General features: G+C 44.4%; 1 protein-coding gene across 2 annotated transcripts in view; it reads left to right on the top strand.

The window, feature by feature from the left end:
* The window catches only part of CHCHD3 (coiled-coil-helix-coiled-coil-helix domain containing 3), an 801596-nt gene that overhangs the window by 11657 nt on the left and 766539 nt on the right, over positions 1–23400 (top strand). For both annotated transcript variants that reach the window (XM_069229315.1, XM_069229314.1), the window contains exon 2: positions 21049–21175. In XM_069229315.1, the coding sequence (XP_069085416.1) occupies positions 21049–21175 (127 nt within the window). The remainder of the gene's footprint in view (positions 1–21048; positions 21176–23400) is intronic.

Raw genomic sequence — 23400 nt, 5'->3', positions numbered from 1 at the left:
GATACCATCTAATAGAGCGTTTTGAATCTATTTCTCTGATTTCTGAGGAGTGAAGAGACTATCTTAAAACTCTAAACATAAATTTCAGTGCAACCCATTTGGCCACTCATTCAACCTCAAAGACGGATTTAAAGTTTGAGTCTGTAAAAAATTGCCTTAAAGTCAAACTTACAAACATGAGTCTCAAAAACATACTGTAAATATAAAGAGAGACCAAAGCGAAGCATCACATGAAATTTAAACAGCATATAAAAGAACAATATTTCAATAACAACGATACTGAAAATAAGGAAAAAGCATATGGTGCCTTGATTCAGGCTTAAGTTCTCCTGCCTAACCATCTAATCTAAGTCACCGACTAACCTTTTAGAGAATGCAAAAAAGTGTCAGCACTACAGAAACCTCTGTAGAGGATCTTTCAAAAGAGATGTGAGCAGCATAAAGCCACAGAGTCCACCAAATGATGAGGAGTCTATATCTCTCAAGGATCCGCTCTAACCAAGGGTCAAAGAAAATCTGTCTGTAACTGACTAAATAACGCTTAAATGCATCTTCTAGAGGCTGACCACACAGCCAAAACTTTTCATTGAAATACCCACGTTATAAATCACACATTTAATTGATACTTTCATCCTTTCAAGTTGCATGTGTTCGTCCATTGATCTCTCCTGCGTTCAGGAATTTAAAAGGGAGTTCAGTTACCTTCTCCACACATGCTCTTTCTGTCCTTGGGAACATGTCTTCTCAGGCCCTCTTATCTCACAACAATAATATGTTTCTTCAGTCGCCAGTAGCTGGTACCATTACACCTGCACCTTAGAGAAATATACAGCAAAACCAGCTTCTAATGGAAAGTTTGTACCATTTAAAGAAATTCAGGCCTTCACTCCGTCCAAATTAATACAGACATAAATACATACTTGATTTAAATGAATATGTAAATTTTTCATTAACGCAATGAATATAAAATGGTTATAGAAGTACCATTTCTAAAACATGATAGCATAGACATGCTTGAATAATTATTAATAATTGCAACTTACATGAACACATTGGCAAGACTTTGCTCATATGTGCACTTTACTAATATGCATGTCAGTACACCCTGTATGTAAAAGCCATTTCTGTTAAAACTCTAACGCTTGCAACCTCAGTGGATTGAAGCAAGTGTATTCAATGCGTGTTAGATACTGAAGGAGGGGCTGCCAAATACATCTACATTTAGTGCCTGTGTAATTCAGGTCGTGCGAAATATACGCTCCATTGCCGGCACATGCCAGAGGCAGGTGAACCAGCGTGTCATTGGGGGTCGGGAAAGGCGGATTTCTATTTCCAAAACAATTATATTAACTATCCAGCCGCCTGTAGCATATAGCTAATGAGATTCCATTCAGCAGTGGACAGCAGGGCTTATCCCCAGGATCACCAAATGATATGTGGCTGGGAGTGGGGACACCCACTGTAGGTTTGATGTGACCTAGGATTTCTTTGGAAATGTTGTGATTAGTGTGCATGACCACCAAATGTGTTGAAAGTCCCCGCGTTCCAGGCCGCAAAGGAGCCAGCACTCAGCAGACCCCCCAGGGTGCATAGCCTCTAATCGGGAAGGGGTATAATACCATTAGTACATGAGCTTGTGTGCTGTTTCCCTGAGGGAGAGACTGTGGTAAAGTTTGGGTATGTTCTGCCATAATTTTTCCCAGAGGCTGGATGAAATTGTCCCTGCAGATTTGTCTTCCCATCTAAGCTGATAGGCATGGGTGTGTGGGGGAGTGGCATGTTGGAGAACGCAGTATGTGTTGGATATCAGCCCATGGGAGCTGTCATAAGTCCTAACTAGTGTTTCGAATGGTGTCGGGGCAGGTCGCCTTAGGGTATACCAACGGGTCCAAGGCCCAGTGGCGCAAATTGGATGTATTGGAGGTGTGTCGCATCTGGCAAGTGATAGTCTTTTTTGCACTGGTCAAAGCGCCTTCATAACATCCCCCACAAAAAGATCACAAAGGGTTTGGCAGTCACTCGACGTCCAGTCGTTGAAAGCGTGTAAGGACTGTGCCGTTGAGAATTCGGGGTTACGGGCGATCAGCGTATGCTGTGATGGGATGGTTGTCAACCCCCTAGTCAGGAGGGAGGGTTTGGAACAGTTAGTGGACCTGTGGAAGGATGTTAATTTTGAAGACATTCAGGCACCCCAACCACAAGACATGTAGGGACTTCAATATTTGCAGGTCTTCCATCAGTGATTTCCAAAGACCTGTCAATTAGCCATAAACCAAGTGTTCAAGGTAGGCATAAGGTTAAGACCTAGATATGTGATAGCCTTCGGAGCCCAGCAGAAAGGGGTGAGGGCCTGAAGTGCAGAGACCTCTGCCTGTGGAATGGATATGTTAAGGAGGCTAGATTTCAAGAAATTCACTTTGAAGTCTAGACCGCCTCGAAGGTGGCCAGGCAGGACACCGCCACTGGCAGGGAGGTGGAAGGGCTAGTAAGGGTCAGGAACAATTTGTCCGCAAATAGATGGATTTTGTGTGTGTGGCCACTGAAGACCATGCCTTCGCTCAGTTTGGAAGGGCAAATAGCATTAGCCACTGTCTCCACCGCCAGAGCGAAAGTTAAAGGTAATAGGGGGCAACCCTGGCGGGTGCCCCAGCAATAGTGACACTGTCCGTGAGTCGCCCATTCACTCGAATTGATGCCGTTGGGTAGACCTAGGAGGTCATAATTTTAGAGAGCATGTTAGTGCCCAGTCAGTTTTTAACCAAAACCGAGCGAAGAAAGTTTCAATCTATTCTATCGAAAGACTTATCCGCATCTAGCGAGAGAAGGCATAGAGGGATATTATGTCTGTGTCTTTTCTAGCAGGTGAGCAATCTTACGGATGTTATCAGTACCTGAACTGTTTCTTATAAACGCAACCTGGTCCAGATCTGTTAGACCAGGGAGATAGCAGTCTAACCTGGAAGAAGGGATTTTAGTAAAGATCTTGGGATCGGTGTTAAGCAGGGCAGTAGGAAGAGTAGAGGGCCGGGTCCCTGCCTGGTTTAGGTCTGAGAGATATCTCGGCACCTGCCATCGACTGCATAAGGCCCGTGTTCTCTTTGAAGGAATGGTAGAAGGTAAGTAAATATTCACCTAGTTCAGGGAGGAAATGCAAATAAACAAACCGGGAGGCCATCTGGGCAAAGCATTTTCTTAGTAGGGAGCTCGCAAATGGCCCGTTGAATCTCATCCAGGGTGATCGGAGAGTCGAGGTCCTCCCCCGTGAGTGGGATACCAGGGCTCCCATTCGCAAGCGAGTAAGTAAGCATCTGTCTCTGGCTGAGGGACCTCAACGCGAGCGTAAAGCGCTTCATAGAAAGCTTGAAACTCCTCCTGTTTTTGGTGGCTCGTGATCGCCCATTACCCATCTGTGCATTTAAATTTTGCTATGTGTGCTTTGGTCCGTTGCTGCTGTAAGTGGTTGGCCTGGAGCCTGCCCACCATGTTTCCCCCTTAATAATAGTGCTGCTTTAGCGTTAATAGGGACTGTTCTGGTCTGTTGGTTCTATGTGCCCTCAGTTACCCCCTTAGCAGTGTCAGTTGCCATTTTACTCGGCGGGTAGACTTTGCTTTGCCTTGTCGCTTCAAGGCTTTAATGTTGGATATCGGGTATGCTATACTAACCTGGCCTCTCTTCTAGGGGCAATAGCAATAGTGGAAATGAATCGTGGCCTTGAGACCGTCTCTGATGGTGTGTAGTGGTGGGGCCTGCCCTGAATTATGGCTAAAATAGTCAGATTTCCTTATGGCTATCTGCTATATCCACCTGGTCCCGGAGGAGCCGGGGAGGAAGTCGCAGTGGGTCATCCCACCGGGCACCAGGTTCATAGTATGCTTCAATATGGGCATGGTCTGAGATCAAGATATCTCTGTGGTATCGCGGGCATGTAGGAGTGTGTGTGATGCGAAGAGAGAATCTATTCATGAATATGTAGAATGGAAGTGGTAGTAGAAGGAATAATCACAAGCGTCTGGAAGCTCCACATGTTTACGAGGCCCAAGTCTAGGATATCCCATTTCATCTGGGCTGACATGGCCCTTGTTCCCTGGTAGGTGGCTGTATGCCTGTCCAATGCAGGGCCCCATATCAGATTCAGGTCTCCACCCATCAGTATGTCACTCTCAGTCCCACCAAGCTGATCTCACAGTAGGAGGCGGAGGAAAATATCTTGTGAGGTATTGGGGGCATAGATGTTGAGCAATGAAAGTTGCAGATGGCCGCTCAGGAGGTGTAGCCTAAGGTATCTCCCCCCTCTGTCTCGCACTACCTTAGTGATTGCCATACCACAGTGATGTTTGCACGAGACACCCCCCCCTAGAGTCTTGGAGTCAGTATACATCCAGTACCTTATAGGATAGCATGGATGTGTCATCCTATGCCTATCGAGCCTACGGAGATGTGTCTCCTGGAGGAAGATAATATCAGGGTCGTGTTGTAAGAGGTAGCTCCACACTTATTTCTGTTTATTCTGGGAGATAAGACCCCAAGCATTGAGAAGAACAAGTTATACTCCATCCAAATAGCACATTGAGTAAGGTTTAAAGCTATAAATGAAACGTAGGCACCCTGTAGTGTCAGAGAGCACAGTTGTCCCATGCTGCCTGCCTCTGGCGACTGCATCAGTATATAATGTTTACCATTGCTACAGCCCCCCAGCCAGGACTTTAGGAAGAAAAACAAAACATGTACAATAAACATCATGGGCCAACCGGGTGTGTGTCAGTCGTTTTCAGAGAGTGGCATCAAAGCACCCGCCTCTCCTTGGAGGAGTCACCCTCCCAGAGCCCCGGACACAGAGGGTGGATCAGTGTCATCGGGAAGTACTGGCGTCTCAGATGTCTACGAGTCCAGGGGAGCTCCGGAGTGATACCACTGCGCCAGCGCTCTTCTATGAACATGCAGCCCCTGAAATAACATAGAAGGCCAATGGTAACGCACCTGCCACTGACCTGGCTTTACTCACTACAGTCAGAGGCAGCAGTGGACTGAGGCGGCGAGGAAAGTTTGTCCATATTGCAGTGATGTCAGATAATGTCCTCCTTCATCTCTTGAGAGGCTGTGGATGCCAAGTCCTTACCAGGACGGGATCGTCTGACTGTGGTCCAGATGGGTTTCAGAGCATCCCCAACTGAGGTGTCAGCGCTGCAAGTGAGCCTCTGGTTCGTCAGTTGTGGGGAGACCCAGCAATCTCTTTGCTTCAATCAGGGAGCAAAGGGATCGCCTCTTACCTTTCCAGTTGAACATCAGTGCGAAGGGGTGCCCCCAGTGGTAGTGAATACCTAGTGTGCACAATCTATCAGTGATGATCTTAAACTCCTACCTTCTGTACAGGGTTGTGGCAGACAGACTGTGGAACAACTGGATCTTATGGCTCTGAAAAACCATCAGTTCGGGAGCAGACCGCTAGGAGGATGGCCTCCTTGTCTGTAAAAAAGTGTACTCTGGTCAGGATGTCTGGGGCAGTGCCTGGAGCCCCTGCCACCCAGTGCGTCCTATCCAGGACTGGCGGTGGATGTGCAGGATACCCCCTGTTGGATTACAAGAGAGTGGCAGTGAAAGTCATAATAGCCTCGGCTTCAGCTTCCTTTGGGACCCCCCTTATGCAGACATTGTTGCTTCAGTGTGACTTTCGAGATCCTCCTGCTTAAGTTAGAGATCTGTGTGCTGCTCTTCTAATGTCCTAATTCGCCATCACAGCATTACTTTGTCCTCAGATCATGCATCAACTGTACGCTCAAGGTTGTCTACTCTTTCTCCTATATCAGATACTTCCCTCTAAACCTCCCTAATGCATGATCCCGGTCCAGCAGCATTCCGTGAGCTGGGGCTCCCTTTACCGAGACGTTACCGCGATCGGCGTGTCTCTAGTGCCTCAGCTGGCGCTGGCGGCGTACCTGTCACTGGAGCTCCCCCGATGTGGGGCTTATGCCGTGTGCATGTTGGGCACGCCCCCCTATAAAAGCCATTTACACACGTTACATAGGAGGCTGATTACTCCTTTGTTTCACATTCTGGAAAAACATAATAGCACGGCCAAGTTATGCTCTCTCACAACAATCAGCAGGACCAACTGCCAATGTGCTCCATTCTAGGGCTGTGGAGCACTTTGGCAGTATTGAAGCAGCAGTATAGTTTACCTGTGGGGTATATGTTTATAAAAAGTTTCCATTCATTGTTTTCTCATTTTATAATGGAGAAAAGTAAGAGTTTGGGTAAGCGATGATGCTACTGGTGTTTATTAACTCATTTTGACTTTTCTGGTATTTTTATTATTTGTTTTTATCTTTTGAAAAAAAATGCTCTCTATTGAATTTTAATTTTGGTAACATATCGGGGGTTCTCATTTTTGCTACCTCTACATTTATTCCTGCATGTATGTCTAATTTTTGCAGACCAACTCTAGGAAAGTGCCCCTTTTTGCCACTGGTACTGAGGTTTTTCGACTGAGGTGCACTGTGTTCCTGCTAAACAGGCCCACCAGTGCCAGTGCTCTTATCCCAAAAACAGGTGAAATGTTGTACAATTGGCACACTCCTCTACCCGTGTAAGTGGTACCCCTGGTACCTAAGGCCTTGGTAGACGAGAGGGTCGCTAAGGGCTGCAGCACTAGATTGTGATATCCTCAGGGATCCCCCTAAAAATGAGAATTACATAGCTGCCTTTGCAGTCTGCGAGCCGTGACCCAAGCCAGGAGAAAACACGACATGGCACACCCTTGGTGTGCCATGCCCCCACCACTGCAGCTAAACATATGTAAGTCATCCCTAAGGCAGGCCTAAGGCAGGGTGCAGTACACTCACTGCGTGGCTGTATCTGCACAAGTGGATGCTCATCTCCATTGCTGAGCATTGCAAGTAAACCGGGAAGCCATTTTAAGATATGTGCTGGACACCCGTCAACACGAGTGACTCCGTTACGTAATGGCTTCACTGAACCCTTTTGTGTTGTGGATCAAACACCTCATCTTGATAAATCCGGGCTGATGTCAGCCTCGGATTTATTCGGACATGCACCCAGTGGGCACCTTATTTTTTATTTTAAAAACATATTTCATTGAACTTTATTAGTAACAATTAGGCACTTTCAGAGCTCTACATTGATGATCTTCTTTCAACATTATCAAGAAATTTTTGGTACCATTCATAGTATTTACAGCTTAGGATGTCTGAACAATGTCGCTGTTGGCGTGGGGGATCAGTTTTTCAACAGTTATGGAAAATAATAAGCTCCATAGTTCCCTGCTACCTCCCCCCCCCTTGCCGATCATCATGTCTTCATCTGTTTTAATTGCACTTCAGCTCAGGCGCCTACCCTCGTCTCCACCCTCCTTCCCCATTTGTCCCCCACCGCCCCAATTCTCCTGTGTTCCCGTTATGTCTAACTTCCTGTGTTGCTAGAGATCCCCCAATGTGTCTGATTCCTAATTTCCTGTCTGTCCTCCCTTCCCCTCCCCCCCCCCCCACCCCCCAAAAGTATACTTCGCAAGATATCCTTATGTACTCACTACTTGACTAGGTTATGCATTGGATCATGGTGATCAAGGGGGTAGTGTATCGTCACTTGGTATATCATCTGAATTTTCTTAGAAACATATTAAAGCACTCCAGCCTGGGCTCTCTCAATCAAACCCTGACCTCATTTGACCCCTTGGTCCCTCACCATCTCCTCAGCCTTTGGCCACCTTACTACTTCCCTTTTTGAGGCCGCACACTGTGCCTGTTTCCAATTCCTAGTTATCTCTCTTTTTGCTAACAATAACGCTAGGTCCTGGAACTTGTTGGTCACCTTCTGTCGGGATGTGTGTGGGTACCCATTGAGTAAGCAATACTTGGGGTCCTAAGGGACCTCCCTTTCAATGACTTACTATAGTGTACCAATCTCTGAGTTCCAGGTGCCTCCCAAAACTGGTCTGGCCCAGAACATATGAAAAAAGTCTACTGCCTCCTCCCCACACCTCGGACATCTGGCTTCCATGAGATTAAAATGCCTTTGCAGCCTTTCCTGGTGTCAAATATGCTATGTGTAGTACCTATAAATTAAGTAGCCTGAATCTGGCATTCCTAGATACTTTTGTGACCCAGGTCAATATGTTCTCCCACTCAACATCCATGATCTCTGTGCCCAAGTCCTCTTCCCACTTCAATTTAAGGCTTGTGAGGGGCTGGCAAAGAGCTGCCTTCATTCTCCCATATAGGAAAGTCAGCGCCTTATATGTACCTGCACTACTAGTCAAATATTGACAGATGCTTGAGAGCGGAGGTTCTGTTTGTCCCGTTTGCCAGTGTTTAGTGATTGCCTCGGTGACCGCTCTATGGAGCAAGTAGTGCCAACTGTGGTAATTCATATCCGTAACTCTTCAAATGGTAATAAAGCGTCTGCCTCAAACAACGTTCCCATCGATGCTGCAAGGGGTGTGCGACCTATCTAGGGTTGTGTCAGATATACAGTTAAAGTCTCCACCCAGTAGTATGGGTCCCATAAAGTGGGAGGCCAGGCGTTCAGAAAGGGTCCTCAGAAATCCCGGCTGATCAGAGTTAGGTTCATAAAAACTCCCTATCACTATTTACCGCCCATATAGCCTTCCCATGATCATGACGTACCTCCCCAAGGGATCTATTACAGATTTAACATCAGGGCTCGAAAAACCATAAAAATGTTACTAGACCTGCAGGTTGAGTAACTAAAATAATCCTAGGCAAATAGTTTTACTGAGTCGCCTTTTTCTTAATTCTCGCATATGATTGCACCTTCAAATATGTGGCCTCAGCATTTCTGCAGTACAAAAAAACCTCTTTTGTTTGATTAAGTAGACTAAAGTTTGCTGCATACATCACAAGAATCTAGCCTGCATAACCATGAGGTCTAGCCCACATAACCTAGGACTTCTTTTAGTTTACTAACAATATTACCATCAGGCCAGGAGTGTTTCTCAGTTTGTTTAAACACTCAATTTTAATAAATGTATTACTCAACCATGATGTGGTAACATATTGTCATTTACACACAGTAACTTTCCGAGAAATGTCCAAAAACCTCTCCACTAACTTGCAGCTTTACTGATAAAACTATATAGTATATTAACAATCCGTGAAAATTAAGTTTCAGAAAACATATAGTTTGCACATCAACATGTAAAGTATTCTGATTTGTTTTTATCCTATTAAAATATTTTTTTTCATCACACAGAAATATAAAAGGGCTTTGGCAACTACTGAAATATATTTTGAAATGTTTGCACAGTAGACTTAGTCATTTAAATGTTGTGTGTTAGGAAAAACCTGACACCATATATCTTTTTATTTTACATTCTAAGTAGCAGATCACACAGTTCACCTTACAAAGTCCTGGAACTCTGCAGTCAGAAGGAAAATTAATTGTAAGAAAAACTGACTTTTGACCTCCGTCTGTGAACACAGAGCAAATGTGGCATAAGATTTAAAGGCATCTTTTATTACCCCTTCACTTTTTAACTGAAGAGAACACCTGTTCAGTGTCAACTGCCAGAAGTGACATAAGAGTGGTCTTGATCCAGATAAGAACCCCCCTTGCAAAAGCTGAATATGTAGTACAATAAATACGCTGAAGAGCTCTATCCTCTTTGGCATCTAAGTGTGCCTCTTGTAACAGGGCTATATGAACCCCTCGTCTAGTGAGGTGTGAGAATACCTTATGACGTTTACTCAATGAATGCATCCCCCTAATATTCCATGTGAGTACTTTAAGAGCTAGGGGCACAGTGATTGGGTATATAAGTGGTGGTGTGTGGGCGTCCAGGGGGGTCCGGTCTCTCCCATAGTGGCACAGGTGATATAAGGTATGTGCAGCGGCAGACCATCCCCTTCTTAACTGATTTAAACATTCCCAACTCCCATGCCCCAGGGCGAACAGTGTGATCCATTCGCCCAAGCAGTCAAACAAGAAATAGTCTAACATGTTTGTGCCCTCTAACTCTCGGGCTATGATCTGCGGGGTGTGATAACTCAGTTTATTTGTGGTCTTGGGTTCTGGGCCTCTCAGGTACCCACCCAATTCCCAAAACTACCCATCTTGGAATAAACATCATAAGCCGTGCCACAAGGAACTTCTCCTTACTGCAGTAGGATCTGATTTGTAGTAATTTAAGTACCGTCCTCTCTAGTCTGCCCCGGGCGAGCGCCCACTTCAGTGGCAGGGATAGGACTAGATAATCTTATCTGCAGTTCCCGGGGTGACCACTGGCAGGATCTCACTGGAGGGTATTGAAGCTATTGAGTCTCGATCCGAGTCAGTTCTGTCTTCCCTCACCCCCCTGAGTGGGGCATCCAGGGTCTGGCGACGACCCACGCAAGGATGCCGCAGCAGCTACTGCCTCCTGTCGGCCTTTCTGTGCTTCCTGCACCGTGGAAGATTCAATCCATGCTGCCTGTTCCCGTCGGCGTGAACGAGGGCGGCGCTCTGTTTTCAGCATCTGCTTCTCTATTCTCAAGTGCGCATAGTCAAACTTCTACAGAGTCCATTCATTCTCCTGCTGCCACCACCGTAGATATTTTCTCTGAGATCTCCCTTTCAGTTGCAGTGACTATTTCTGATAGGTGCCTGTGGTCATCTCGCAAGAGCCCCAGATCAATACTAAGCGTGTTGATTTTGACCTCTAGGGCCTCTATCGATGCCACTATAGCTTGCAATACATCTTGAAGTGTAGGGGTGGGGGGCATTGTCTACAGTGACTCGGATAACGTTTGCTCCGACTTCCTGCTAGCTGGCCTAGAAGCTGAGATTCCCCCCCAATTCTGCATCTCTCTTTTTGACAGCTTTACCCATGGCGTAGTCTTGTGGGACGGATAATGTATATTGTTGTCTGTTCCTTCAACACCCTGTGGGAGTGCCCTCATTCAGGATACTATGTACAGCCTTGTGTACCACTTCCTTTCTGCGCCCCCTCTTGTGGCCATTCAGTCCTCAGAAGTCGATTTCTCATTGCTCTCAGTGGGATCGGTCGCTTTCACAGTATTCTATATAGCAATGGTTGGTTTCTCCACCTTCCTCGCTATGAATCCTGCAACTGGGTAACTCTCCCTGCAACAGGTGTAGCGCAACATGGATGTGACCCCATCAGCAATTAAGCTATGGTTCCTGAGGACCCCTTTTAGGCCCATCAAAGCACCAGTCCTCATTATGGGCACCTCTGTGACTTGAGTCTTCAGATTTTTTCAGTCATTAATACTTTTATAGGGGTCCCCAGGGCCCAACACAAGTCTCTTCTGCTGTTCGCATTCTCCGTCTGTCTAGTGGGATCTAGCTGAGTCTATTCACATCGTATATCATGAAGTCTAAGTTCGTTGTTTCAGCGCTGTTCCTCCAAAAAATAGCAGCCGGGTCTTACCTCTCTGGTGTTCTCATCTGCCGGCTGGGGCCTTCTCCTCTGTGTCTTCGATCAGTGTCACCTCCATGTGCCGCAGGGGCCTCTCCCTCTTCTTTAATCTCCAGCCGCCCACTTAGTCTCGCGCAGCCAGCATTTTCAGGGCCCCCAACCAGCAGGCTCGTCGTCCGGGGTGTCACTGAGGCCAGCCCAGCTCAGTGCTCCACCTCGCCGGCCCGCGCTGTCTGTTCTCTAATGAGTGCTCACTTTGGGGCCTCTCCTGGTTCAGGCTGGTGCCAGATGTTCTCTCCAGAGGTAGAAGGCTCCTGTCTCCTAGCATTAGGGCAAGAGATGGTGCACGGCCCAGCGGGATATCGGGGTACAGGGGGTTCTTTTAAACAGTCTATGCAGGTGATAGCAGGGGCCGGCCCAGCACGGCGCTGGCCGTACGCTCCACTGGTCCTCTCAGCACACTCTCACACCTCCGCTCAGCTGCCACTCCAGCCACGCTCTCCAGGATCGTCCGTGCACCAGGTCCCCATCTCTTCACTGCTTCCGGGCGCCTCTTTTGTCCCCTGGTGTGCTTTGATGCGGTCCGGTTCCCATGGGCCATCTCCACTTTCCAGATCATCTCCTTCACGCTCTGCACCCTCTTCTTTAAATGCCGGCTGTTCACTTACAGAAACATGCAGCCAGTGTTCTCAGAGCCCCCCCCTGTCAGCAGACTCGTCTTCCAGGGCGTCTCTGAGGCTGGGTCAGCTCAGTGCCCCTCCTCGCCAGCCCGGCCTTTGCTGTCTGCAATCTGCCGAGTGCTCACTTTAGGGCCTCTCCTGGTTCAGGCTGCCTCATCTCTGCACCGTCTCCGGGCACCGCTGTTGTCCCAGTTGCGTTCCGGCTCTCGGGGGCTGTCTCCATCATCATCATAATCATCTCCTCCTCTCTCCGGGTTGAGCTGCACGAGGCTGCTAGAGCAGTGCTGAGCGTGGCTGCCATCTTGGATCGTCTCGATCCCTCCGTCTAAACTTCGGTTTCTCTCCTTCTACGCCTTTACCGTGGTCCGATCTTTGTCATGGAGGACCCACGCGTCGTCCGGAATACGTGTCTGGTAATTCCTTGTGGTCTCAGCAGCAGGATGAGGGTCGGGTGGGGCCCGGCTCACCAGAGCTCACCCCCCCCACTCCATACGCTGCGAAGCCACGCCCCTCCATCCAGTGGGCACCTTAGAGATGCCCCCTGAACCCAACTAGTCTCTTGGTGTGCTGACTGACTAGTTTAGTCCAGCCTGCCACCACCAGAGACATTTCTGACCGCCTCGAGGTGAGTGTCCATGCTCTGAGGTCAGAAACAATGTCTGCTTTGGAGAAGGGTGTTATCACCCACTCCAGCAGGATGGCAAGCAGATCTGCCTACCAAGGACAGGGGCCCTGCCATCTTTGGTCCCCCTGGCATCCCAAGTCCTGGGTGTAGCCACCACCTGTCCTGAAGCTCATTTGGCACCAGGGCAGGTGGGAGAATTAGCTAGTCAGCAGACGTGTACTACCTCAGGCTAACCACACCCCCAAGGTGGGCTACTCGAGGTGGACACACAAAGAATGTTTTCACCATCTTGTTTTTGGTTTGAACTAGGCCTTCTGGGATAGGGATATGCCCACTCCTGACAGGAAGTGGCCATAATGGGGTGTAGGCACCCCCAAGTGTAAGTAGCCCATTGAGTCTTACCCTACACTCACCTAAAAAGCCTCTAAATTCAGAATTTAGGTGGCTCCCTGTCACCAGAAGCCAGATTCGTCTGACAACAAAGAGAAGAGAGCGCAGAAGAACTGGAAGAGCAAGAACTCCAAAAGCCTCGGAGGTTCTCTAGCACTTTGCCAGCCCATCAGCATCTCCCCTGGAGAAGATGAGCCACTTCCCTGCTTCTTGCAGGCACCAACCGCAACGTCCAGTTCACTGGACTGCTGACCTCCAGGTCCATTGTCTCAGTAGGCGTCCAGGAGGAGGTCCAAATGCTCCAAGAAGTCAGTCCTGTCTCCCCATCAAATGAGAAGACCCAAGGGTCTGCCAGAGCCGAGCTGCACCAACACCTGGAGTACTGGACCCCTTGGACCACCGAAGGCTTATTGAAGCTCACCCTGGACTCTAACAGCAGATCAGAAGACCTGCCAGCGAGGGATGTCAGCCTTCACTGTTATCCAGTTGCCTTGTCATGCCTCTCCTACTGCAGGTCCCCCAAAGAATTGTGTGCGCTTTCACTCAAGAGCACCACTGCTAAAGATCCACTGCATCTGAGCGCCCCTGACCAGGTCCAAGTCTTCCAACGGTGTCCCCCTGCCCTCTGAACGCCCACCAACCGCGAGCCCCTCTGCTGAGAGCTCCCGGGCTTGACTCCAAGTCCCTCCTTGCATTCTTTTTCCAGGTGCCCCATCCCCCCCTCGTTGCCAAGTGCTCAGTGTGCAGGAACCCAATACGACCAACACCACTGCACCCGGATGCTTCTGGGCTGGTAAATCTGAACTTCTGGTCTGGTCAATAACTTTGCACCACTAGCACCTCACTACCTTCAGGAGATCCCCAAGAACTGAGTGTAAGAACTTCCATGCAGTCATAATACTTTGAAAACTCATGCTGCGTAAAAACGCATTCACTTACAAAATGTGTTTCTTTCTTGCAAATGATTCTAAGAACTGCTGCAGTATTTATTCTTCTACAAATGTTATGGTGTTTATGAATAATACAACAAAGTAACTATTTTTTCAAACAATTGGTCTTGAGTTTCTTCTTGATTGTGTGTCTCATTTATTAACTCTGTGAGTTCAACAAAACTTAGCAGTACCCTCTGATAAGCCCAACTGCTCACCCACAATCCCACAAAAGAAAGCTTTTGGGATTGTCCTTTTTACCCATGTAAACCAATAAGGGTTGCACAGGACTATCTGCATTGTGCCCCTCTACATTGGGTCACTGCATAGATAGCCAGCTTCCTACACCAACAATAATAACATTTTAATCTCAATATATAAAATATCAAAATGAGCAATCTCTGCTATGTTCTCGATCCAGCTCTTGTGGTATCTGTTTATTTCCACTTTTACTTGTAGGCAAAAGGGCATTTACCTATTTGCTTGAGCATACCATAGCATCCACCTTTGTTTAGTGATTCGTTTTGCTTGTGTAACCTTGGCCATATTTCCATTGGTCACACTACTCGTTTCATGAACGCTATTTTTGTGGATAATTCCCTTGTCTGTGATACCGCCTGTATTTGCCCTCAGTGCCCTCATATTTTGTTTTGTTTAATATAAAAATGTAATTTTTATATAGATGTTATCTATAATCACAGATATGTATTGCTTGCTGTCTGTTCAGTGTTCTAGGATTCCACACCAGGGCATAGCAATTCAGTCTTTAATCATGTTAATGAAGATGTTTCCAATGCAGAACCGATATTCTGTAACTTAGTTATCGAGGCATAACACAGAGTCCTCGAGTAACATAACCATGGTGGGACTCTGGTGACACCTCTCCTCGACCTCTTTGAGATCCGCACTGAAAGACAATGAAGAATTGGTTCAGAGATAAACTCAGCCACAGTGAACTACCGTACTTTCTGAACACGCCTCGATGGAATGAGATTGAGATCCCTCTGCAGGTATCTCGGAGCTCCCCACCGGCCGGTCGTTCAAAATAAGCAAAGCCGAGATGTCTTAGATGGCCACACGTGGGTCATCTGTGATGACATTTTCAGTCAAGTCTTTGAGCTAAAGAAAAAAGGTGGCTAGAGCCCTTCTCATAGCCGAAAATGCAAAAACCCATCTTTATATTCAGATATCGCAAGCGTTATATTTGTGTGGGGTATTCATGCGTTGTGTGCACCTCTAAAACGTAGACTGGACTTGCTCCATTTGTAAAATGCATGTTAGATTTGCGTCTAGTAAAATGGCATGTGAACCACCCTTTATTACGTTCCAGCATGCACTAGTTAATTGTATAACATATGATTCTAAGAGCAGACTTATTGATTGCAGTTAGTTGATCTAATTGTGACTTATTGGCATTCTATTCTCGTAATTGAGTTTACACTAGTGATTTTAATCGTTAGATTTTTATGGGCACTGGTAGACATTTGGTGTGTCATTTTGATTTCCTCCTCCAAATTTCAGTTTGCTCATTGAGCTTTTTGTGAGATTAATTGAAGATTTTTAAAAAACGTTAACATTTATATTACATCTTTATGCATAAAATGGAGCATTACTTTACCGCCTTGGTAAATATCCAACAATAGTGCACTTCTTAAATTCGTACTGGTAGCTCAGCATGCCTCATTTTACTGGCCTGGGAAATTCATACATCTAAAAAGAATACTGAAATATGTGTTTTGGCTGCCACTGAAAGCAGTGTTAAGATTCTTTTTAAAATGCATAACCTGGAAGCTTCAAATCCTCCGGCAACTTCCTACCTTGATGCAAAACTGTCAACGGATGGCTGTTCCCACCAAATATACCGCAAAGTCTGGCTTAACTCGCTATTTCAAGAGTAACAAAATCAGATATTAACCCAGAATTTCCAGTCTCAACCCCAACAATTCTTAGCCCATTTCTTCATCTTGCTGTGGGTCTAGTGTTTCAAAGGAAAGTGCAGATCCTTCTGTTCGCTGGGCATCTCAGATAGCACAGTACTTCGCCAGCTGTAGGACCTTCAACACATATAACCTGGTGCAGATGCAACACTGATTTTTTTTCTTTTCTTTAGACTTTATTTAAATAGCCTTCTGTGTATAATGCTGAATAAGTGTCTTTCAAATCACCTACCTGACTAGAATATACAGCTTCATTTAAACTAATGCAATGCATTGAATGAGCCACTGGTGACAAAGTTTTCACTTTGATAGAGTTTCAACTTCGCCAGTAGTCACCGTTTAGAGCTCTTGACCACTTACTGTAATACTTGGGTGGTGATTGCTCTTCCACAATGTTTTCAGTATTATTGGAGGCATTTTTGTTGTATATGTGTAGTTGTACTTCGATATGTATCTTATTTGCTTTCTGATATTCTTCAGTGTTCCTCTTCTTAAACTCTTGGGTCCTGAGAGCAGAGCACATTTTAGTAAAATTTTTTATTTTATTTTTATCATGGACCTGTTCATAACGTCCCCCATGCCTCCCCCCACCCCGCTACAATTAACTTGTTTTGGGACAGACACCAGGGCGAACCGTTGCTTCTTTCCTATAAGAGGATTTTCCTAGTGGTGCAGACAGCCGTGATGGTGCTTACATTGGCTTTTCATCTTCATTATTGCTATCCTGCATTCTGAAAAGTAGTAAAGATTATGAGTTAGGTCATTACTGGGATGCCTTCCTACTTAAGCAAAAAAACGCCATAAATGTCTGTGGTATCGGAAACGTTTTTGATTACTTTGATTTTTATTTTTTATTTTTATTTTGTTTTTAAGCACATTCACTATAAAGTAATGTTTACATGGCTGCATAAATGAATCGCTTATAACATCTTCCTGTGTTCCCACACTACTACTACTAAGTTTAAATAGTGCTGCACTTGGGTAGAGAAAGACTTTGATTGCAGCATTATGTCTTTTGGCAGAAGCATCCTGATAGAAAATCTGCAAGTGACCTAGCAGACTTTTTCACTCGATAGTAAGACATGACAGTTTGTCTTCTAAACATGCTAACTTAAAGTTGCATATAATATTTCAAAGTTGGGAGTACAGCATTTCAGCACGAGAAAATACATATTTTTCAGCCTCCCTTTTTTTTCCATGTATAGTTTAGCAACTGTGAGTCTTTCTATGTATTTATTTTTTTAAATACCTTAGCTTGAAAGTATACTATTGGAGCCTTCTGTTCTTGAGTGGTGGTGGGAACTGGTAGAAGCAGATGTGGTGATAAGGGATGTTAGAACCAACTGGGCTTTAGGGAGCCCAACCGGGTCTAACAGTCTTCCTGTGCTGCAGCTCCCTTTGGAAAGATAATAATTTATTCTGTTTGGTGACAAGTAGAGGTAGTACCCATTATGAACCCTTAGGTGGTGGTGGCACATATGCAAGATCATTAGCTTCTGGAGAGTCTCTAAGTGAATTGGAACCCAGGGGTCTTGAACTGTACCTGCCCTCTTCCCAGTAGATTACAGGGCTGTGTTCTGGAGGCTGACAAAAAATGAGGTAAAAAGAGACTGTGAATGGTGGCTGAAATAAGCAAGCAAAACTGCTGTGAAGACTACAATCACAAAGTACAATAGATGATGCGAGGTGAAAAAGCAGTGAGGCATTGTGTTATAAAAAGTAGGAGTGAAAATATTAGCACATCCATGTGCCACGGTTGTAAGATATGGTGATATCATAAGGATGGCGATGATCATTCTCCTGTTTCTAATCTATCCTTGATAGGGCAAGTAAACAAGGAAAGAGCAAATATAACGCCAGAATCTTCCCATGTGGGTGAGAGTGCTCATAGATATCTAGAAAAAAAAGTGTTCCTTCAATGATGGGAAGCTGAATTTCATAGAAGAAGTGTTACAGTTGACTGTAAGCTTAGAAAATAACTGTGCAGGTCCAGGATTCTTGACCTTACTTCCTGAACTATGTGGTTAAAGCAACTTTTTAAAAAAGTAGATAACCCTGAAAATAAATCAGATATAGCAGACTTAAGACTATGGTGGTTACTATTGGGTGAAGGAAAAGAGAATTTTGAAGACCTAATTGAAGAACTTTTTAAGGAAACACTATACAGATGTGTTCTACTCACTTTCAGTAGGAATGAGCAGAGCCTTCGGGCTCCCCACCAGTGACATGTCAGAGAGGGGCACACTCTTCTTGTCTTTGAGGATTTTGTGGAGATGTGTAGAAAGACATAGATTTTGAAGATGTCCGGAAAATAGGAGTTCTTATTTTGAAGGTTCAAACTTTGCTTTTAAAGACCTATGCTATGAAACCCAGTAGAGGATGAGATACTGCTAAACAGCAAAACATAGTTGGAAAAACTGCAAATGAAGGCTTTCTTCCAGGATACCAGAAAGCTGAAATTATTTGTCAAAATTACTTATGCATTAATCCAGGTTGAAAGTGTTTGCGTGTTTCGAGAGGAGGTTATCAATACATGACACTTGGTTTAAGTGATACTGTCTGGAGTTGTGTTTATTCTGTTAGGCATGAGTTTAAGATCCCTGGGTTAAAGGGCAGGGCTCCTTTTAAAAAAAATAGGCTTGCTCCTCCCCGTCCTGCATAACTGTTATCTGCTGAATAGTGCCAGTGAACTAGCCACAGAGCTGAAGAACCTCAGCCTTTGCTATCCCCAAATGACCATTACGCTTCTCTGACCAGAGGCTTCTTACTGTGCCCAAAATCAAGAAAGCCAGAAGTGGTGGGTGCTCTTTGCCTACTTGGCATCGAAACTTTAGAACTCGCTCCCTTTATCCTTGATAATTATGAAGAAATCAAATTCAGGAAACATCTCAAAGCACACCTTTTTAAATGATATGCCCTACATTAGCTATTATGTGACGGACATGGCTTTAGCACTGGGAGGCCCATTAGGTAGGTATGTGCTTTACAAATACCTAGCATAGCTGTAGCGTTTGTCGTTTGTTTATATTTTGTCAAATACTACTCTGATTAGGTTTAATTTCTGCATTTAAAACATAATGTAAAGTTATTGAGTCTCTGCCCCTGGTGATTGAGCTAGAGTTGTGCACATTCCATAAAGCTTCAGTGAATGTTTAAAAAAACCTGTTATGTATTGTTTGTTCGTTAAAAGTTTATTCACTGTAAGGAAAATGGGTGGGCTATCAAGAACCATCTAAATGTCATTTGAGGCTTTTCTGCTACAACAGTCTATTGTCTAGAACAGTAGTTGTTAACATCTTGACTTCATGGATCCCCTCTTAGTCATTACTGGAATCCTGTGACACCCACTAAATCATTATTGTAATCCTGGGACCCCTGTCTAAGAAATGTTGATGATTTGAACCCCAGAACAATACACAAAAATACAGACACAAGCATTCATTAAATAAATTCACACATGATGTAATATTATATGTACTTCACAAATATGAAAGGATTCTTTTTTATTTTAGTGGGAAGGTTGTAGCTTTTCTAAACTCAATTGAGGCCACTTTGTTGTCTGTACTACATTTGGTTTGAATTTGAACTACTCTCACAAATCAGTTGGAGGATACCAACTTCAATTTTACTTTTTGCTCCTTTATTTATATGCAATTTAAAAAAATCTGTTAATATTATTTTTTATTTTTAACCAGTTACAGACCTCCTTAGTAGGCATCGTGGACCCCCAGCACTCCCTGTACAAGAGTTTAAATACCATTGGTCTAGAAATGAAAATTAAATGTCCTTTCACAGAGAAGCAGCAAAAATACTTTTTCACAATTAATTAACAAGGCTCAAAAGTGTACAATATGTAACCTCTGATGTACTAAGAGGGATACGCCAGTTCATTCATTATTTTATTTGAATTTTATTAATTAAACATGGGTTGAGGTGCACAGGTGTCAGTCCATATTTGGGTCTAAGATTTATTCTGGATAATAAGTTTGAGTCTAGAGTTATGTAGTGTTACTTTCTCGTGTGATGCAGTGGCTGTATTTGATTCCATTAGACTTGACATTTCACACGCCATGCTAGTTTTGCATTGTTTTCAGCAGTTTGTTCTATAAGTTTGCCAGAGACTTAATCGCATGTCTGAATGCACGCACAGCTGCCTTATTAGAGGATTTTAAGTTGCGTATGGAATGGTTATTACTGAAAATTAACTGGAACACTTTTCTGGGTCCCCCGCCACAGGTAGTCATAAGTAATTTGCATAGTAAAACAACTTTTTTTTAAAATTTGGTGGCTATGGTGAACAGTCAAATATATTTTTATGCAGGTTTATTGCGCTATGATTCTCAACAGTGTAAAAGCTGGGCCCTTTACCGGTGGTCTTCAGTCTAGGTCAACGGTTCTTAACGTTTTTACTTCTGTGGACCCTCACTTGATCATTACTGGACCCCCACTGAATCATTATTTGAGTCCGGCGACCCCTACTGAGTCATAATCGGGAGCTGGAGATCCTAGCCTAAGCACTAGTTGAACTGCAAAGCAGTACACAAATAATACATAAATAAACATTTCTCAAACAAATACACAAACAATGGAACATTTTATTTAATTCACAAATAAAAAATATATATTTTTTCAATTTTATTGGAAAGGTTGGAGATTTTTCAAAATTCAATTGAGGCCACTCCTCATCCGCGCTACATTACATTACATTTGGTGCATTTGTGCTGCTCCCCGAATCAGTCGGAGAATACTAACTTCATTTTAGTGTCCAATTTCAAATTCAATGTTGTGTTGCTTCTTTATTTATATACACTTTATTTAATATTTATATTTCTAAGTAGCTGTGGACCCCCTGAGCTTTGCCGACCCCCAGGGGTTCCCCGAACCGCAGTTATGAACCACTGGTCTAGGTATCCTAGCATTCTGTAGGTTGGACACGTGTCTATTCTCCACAGTCTTCCTCACTGAAGGCGAACTTGTGTTTTAAATGTCTGATGTTTTTCTCCTCTGTAGGACGTATTCTAATACAAAGCAAGTATCATCTGTATAGCTATTCGAATTTTCTTAGTTATAAATCGTGTTTGTTTTGTCATTTTGTAGCTGTCTGACAATGTGATTGGCCGCATGAGGGAGCCTTCCACACCTGCTGCAAAGCCCCAGCCTCTGTCATTGTCTCCTCCACAGAAGCCTCCCTCTAGTGACTATGGGACGTTTGCTAGCCGTGCAGGTAAATATAAAGCTTTGACTTTTAGGAATAATCTGATTCTTTTGACCATAGATGGATTTGAATCTCTTACAAAGGTAGGCCGTTTTGTGCTTTACTACACAGATGTTTTCCACAGGCCCTGCTTGGCTTTCCTATTATTTGATTTGCATTATCTTTGTTAATGACCGATATTGTGCACCATTGGATCGATGGAAAAGCGAAAAAATGTTGCTATGCATTGTAAAGCTCATGGATGTCTTTCCAGTGTCACATTCAGAATGCAGCCAATGACCCCATTCTATGTCTGAGTTCCACCAAACATTTAAAAAATCGATCTGGATCCTTAAAATCTGGGCAATAGCTTACTATCAACACTGAGGGGTGCATAGCAACCTCTGCAGACCAACGCTAAAGATCAGGGAAGAGACCTTTCATAACATCCCCTCACCAGAAACGGATTACCTTTCCACTGTGCCACATCTTACTACTGAATTAGAATAAACATCCAATTAGAATGAACATCCAAAGCAACCGTATGATGTGTCGGCGCAAGGCTTAATACATGTAGGTTTAAAGGCAAATGTAAAACTTTTTTAAATACGTTTTATATTATGCTGTTCTGTTCAAAAGAGTTAAGCTGCATGTGGGCACAGAAGATTTTTTGTCGATGTCAATCTCATGTAAAAGGTCCATTTAAATGATAGTGAAACACATTCTGTGCAATTGCCCCGTTGAATGCTTGCTAAGATTCTGCTCCAGGCTGTCTGTACAGCCACACAGCAACCCTCACCACGCAGTTGATGACACGCCGGATCTGGATTGCCCCTCTCGATTCAGATTATGTTCTCAGGTGATGAAGATCAATTATTTCTCATTTAGGCCTCAGCAAAGGGTTTCCCCCCTCCCCCCCCCCCCCCCACCCGCTTCCTCAATAAAATATCTACAGCGCAGCAAAACTGCAGACAATCGCGCCGTAAGAGATTTCATTAGACTCATAAGATGCACACATGTGAGGCTTGATTCCTAGATTTACTATAACTTAATCATCTGGTAATTTTGCACAACTTTCAGCCATGCTAAACAGCAGCCGTGCTGCTATACCACACTGCTAAATGATACTGACATAGACAATGTCCATTGTCTTCGCATTGCTGAGACTTATTGGCTTTGCCAATGTTTGTTCATCTTCCTTGTCCCCTTTGGGTTAGGAGCTAAAACCAGTAATGGCAGCACATAATATCTGATAGTGATCTCTTCTATAAAGTTTTCCTGCACGTCCTTTATGAGACATATTATCCCTAGTATTGGGAGCCTAGACAATATGTTCCACATTCCATTTATAGTGATCTTACCAGATGCCAAAGTTGAAGAAATTTGTCAACGGTTAGGGAGTATTGCTAGCACTGAACTCTATTCTCCTAATAATCTTCAACATAATTTGGATTGAAACTAACAGGAGCACCACAAAGTATTATAACAAAGAACAGTGAGGCAGCTTCTGTGTATTACTGGCTCCTTAGAGTGGTCCATTTGATTCCAAAGTACATACCTCTAGAGTAATTGGAAGGGAAGGGAAGGGCAAAAGACACTATTGGGAATTACGGTGGAAAAGAAAGACTGAAAATGTCAGAAAGGGAGAAAGTGGAAAGCTGCAATATTGACCTGAAGGGGCAGAGCGTGCCCGTAAATGGATTAAAGAGACCCGAGATGGCTTTAGGATTACGTTGCCTCAGTGTTCTGTGCTCGCACATTTAATTGCAGCAGCCGCGTGTTTCAGAGGAAAGCTCTGGGCACAGACTTGTTTTTATTTACAAATTAACCACTGATTCCGTCAATGGGTGGATTCCATAACTCCACCTTTCTAGCTGCACTAAAACCACATAAAGAAAGTGTATTGGTAGACTTGTTATCCGGGGAAAGGAGGACTTTAGACTACCAGTAAAAAGTCACTATGGTGAGTAACTTGTATTTACAGGCATACCTCCTGCACCCCGATAACAAAATCAATACTTATATGGGAACAAAACAAATCATGATTTCCAAAGAGGAGATAGACAGCCTTATTAGCCACTCCAGAGTGGCCAAACTATTTACAACAGAGCTTGGACAAACCAGGCTTCATCCTGCAAGCTGAGATCCATTGTGTAAAACTACTGAATACTTGAGTCATAAGTCACTTGGCAAGTTTGTAGATGGCATCCAAGGCAACATAATACTTAAAAGGCACATAATCACCTGTTCTTAAA

The sequence above is a fragment of the Pleurodeles waltl genome, chromosome 4_1 (assembly GCF_031143425.1).
Source record: "Pleurodeles waltl isolate 20211129_DDA chromosome 4_1, aPleWal1.hap1.20221129, whole genome shotgun sequence".
In the NCBI taxonomy this organism is placed as follows: Eukaryota; Metazoa; Chordata; class Amphibia; order Caudata; family Salamandridae; genus Pleurodeles; species Pleurodeles waltl.
This window is presented reverse-complemented; position numbering and strand designations above follow the sequence as displayed.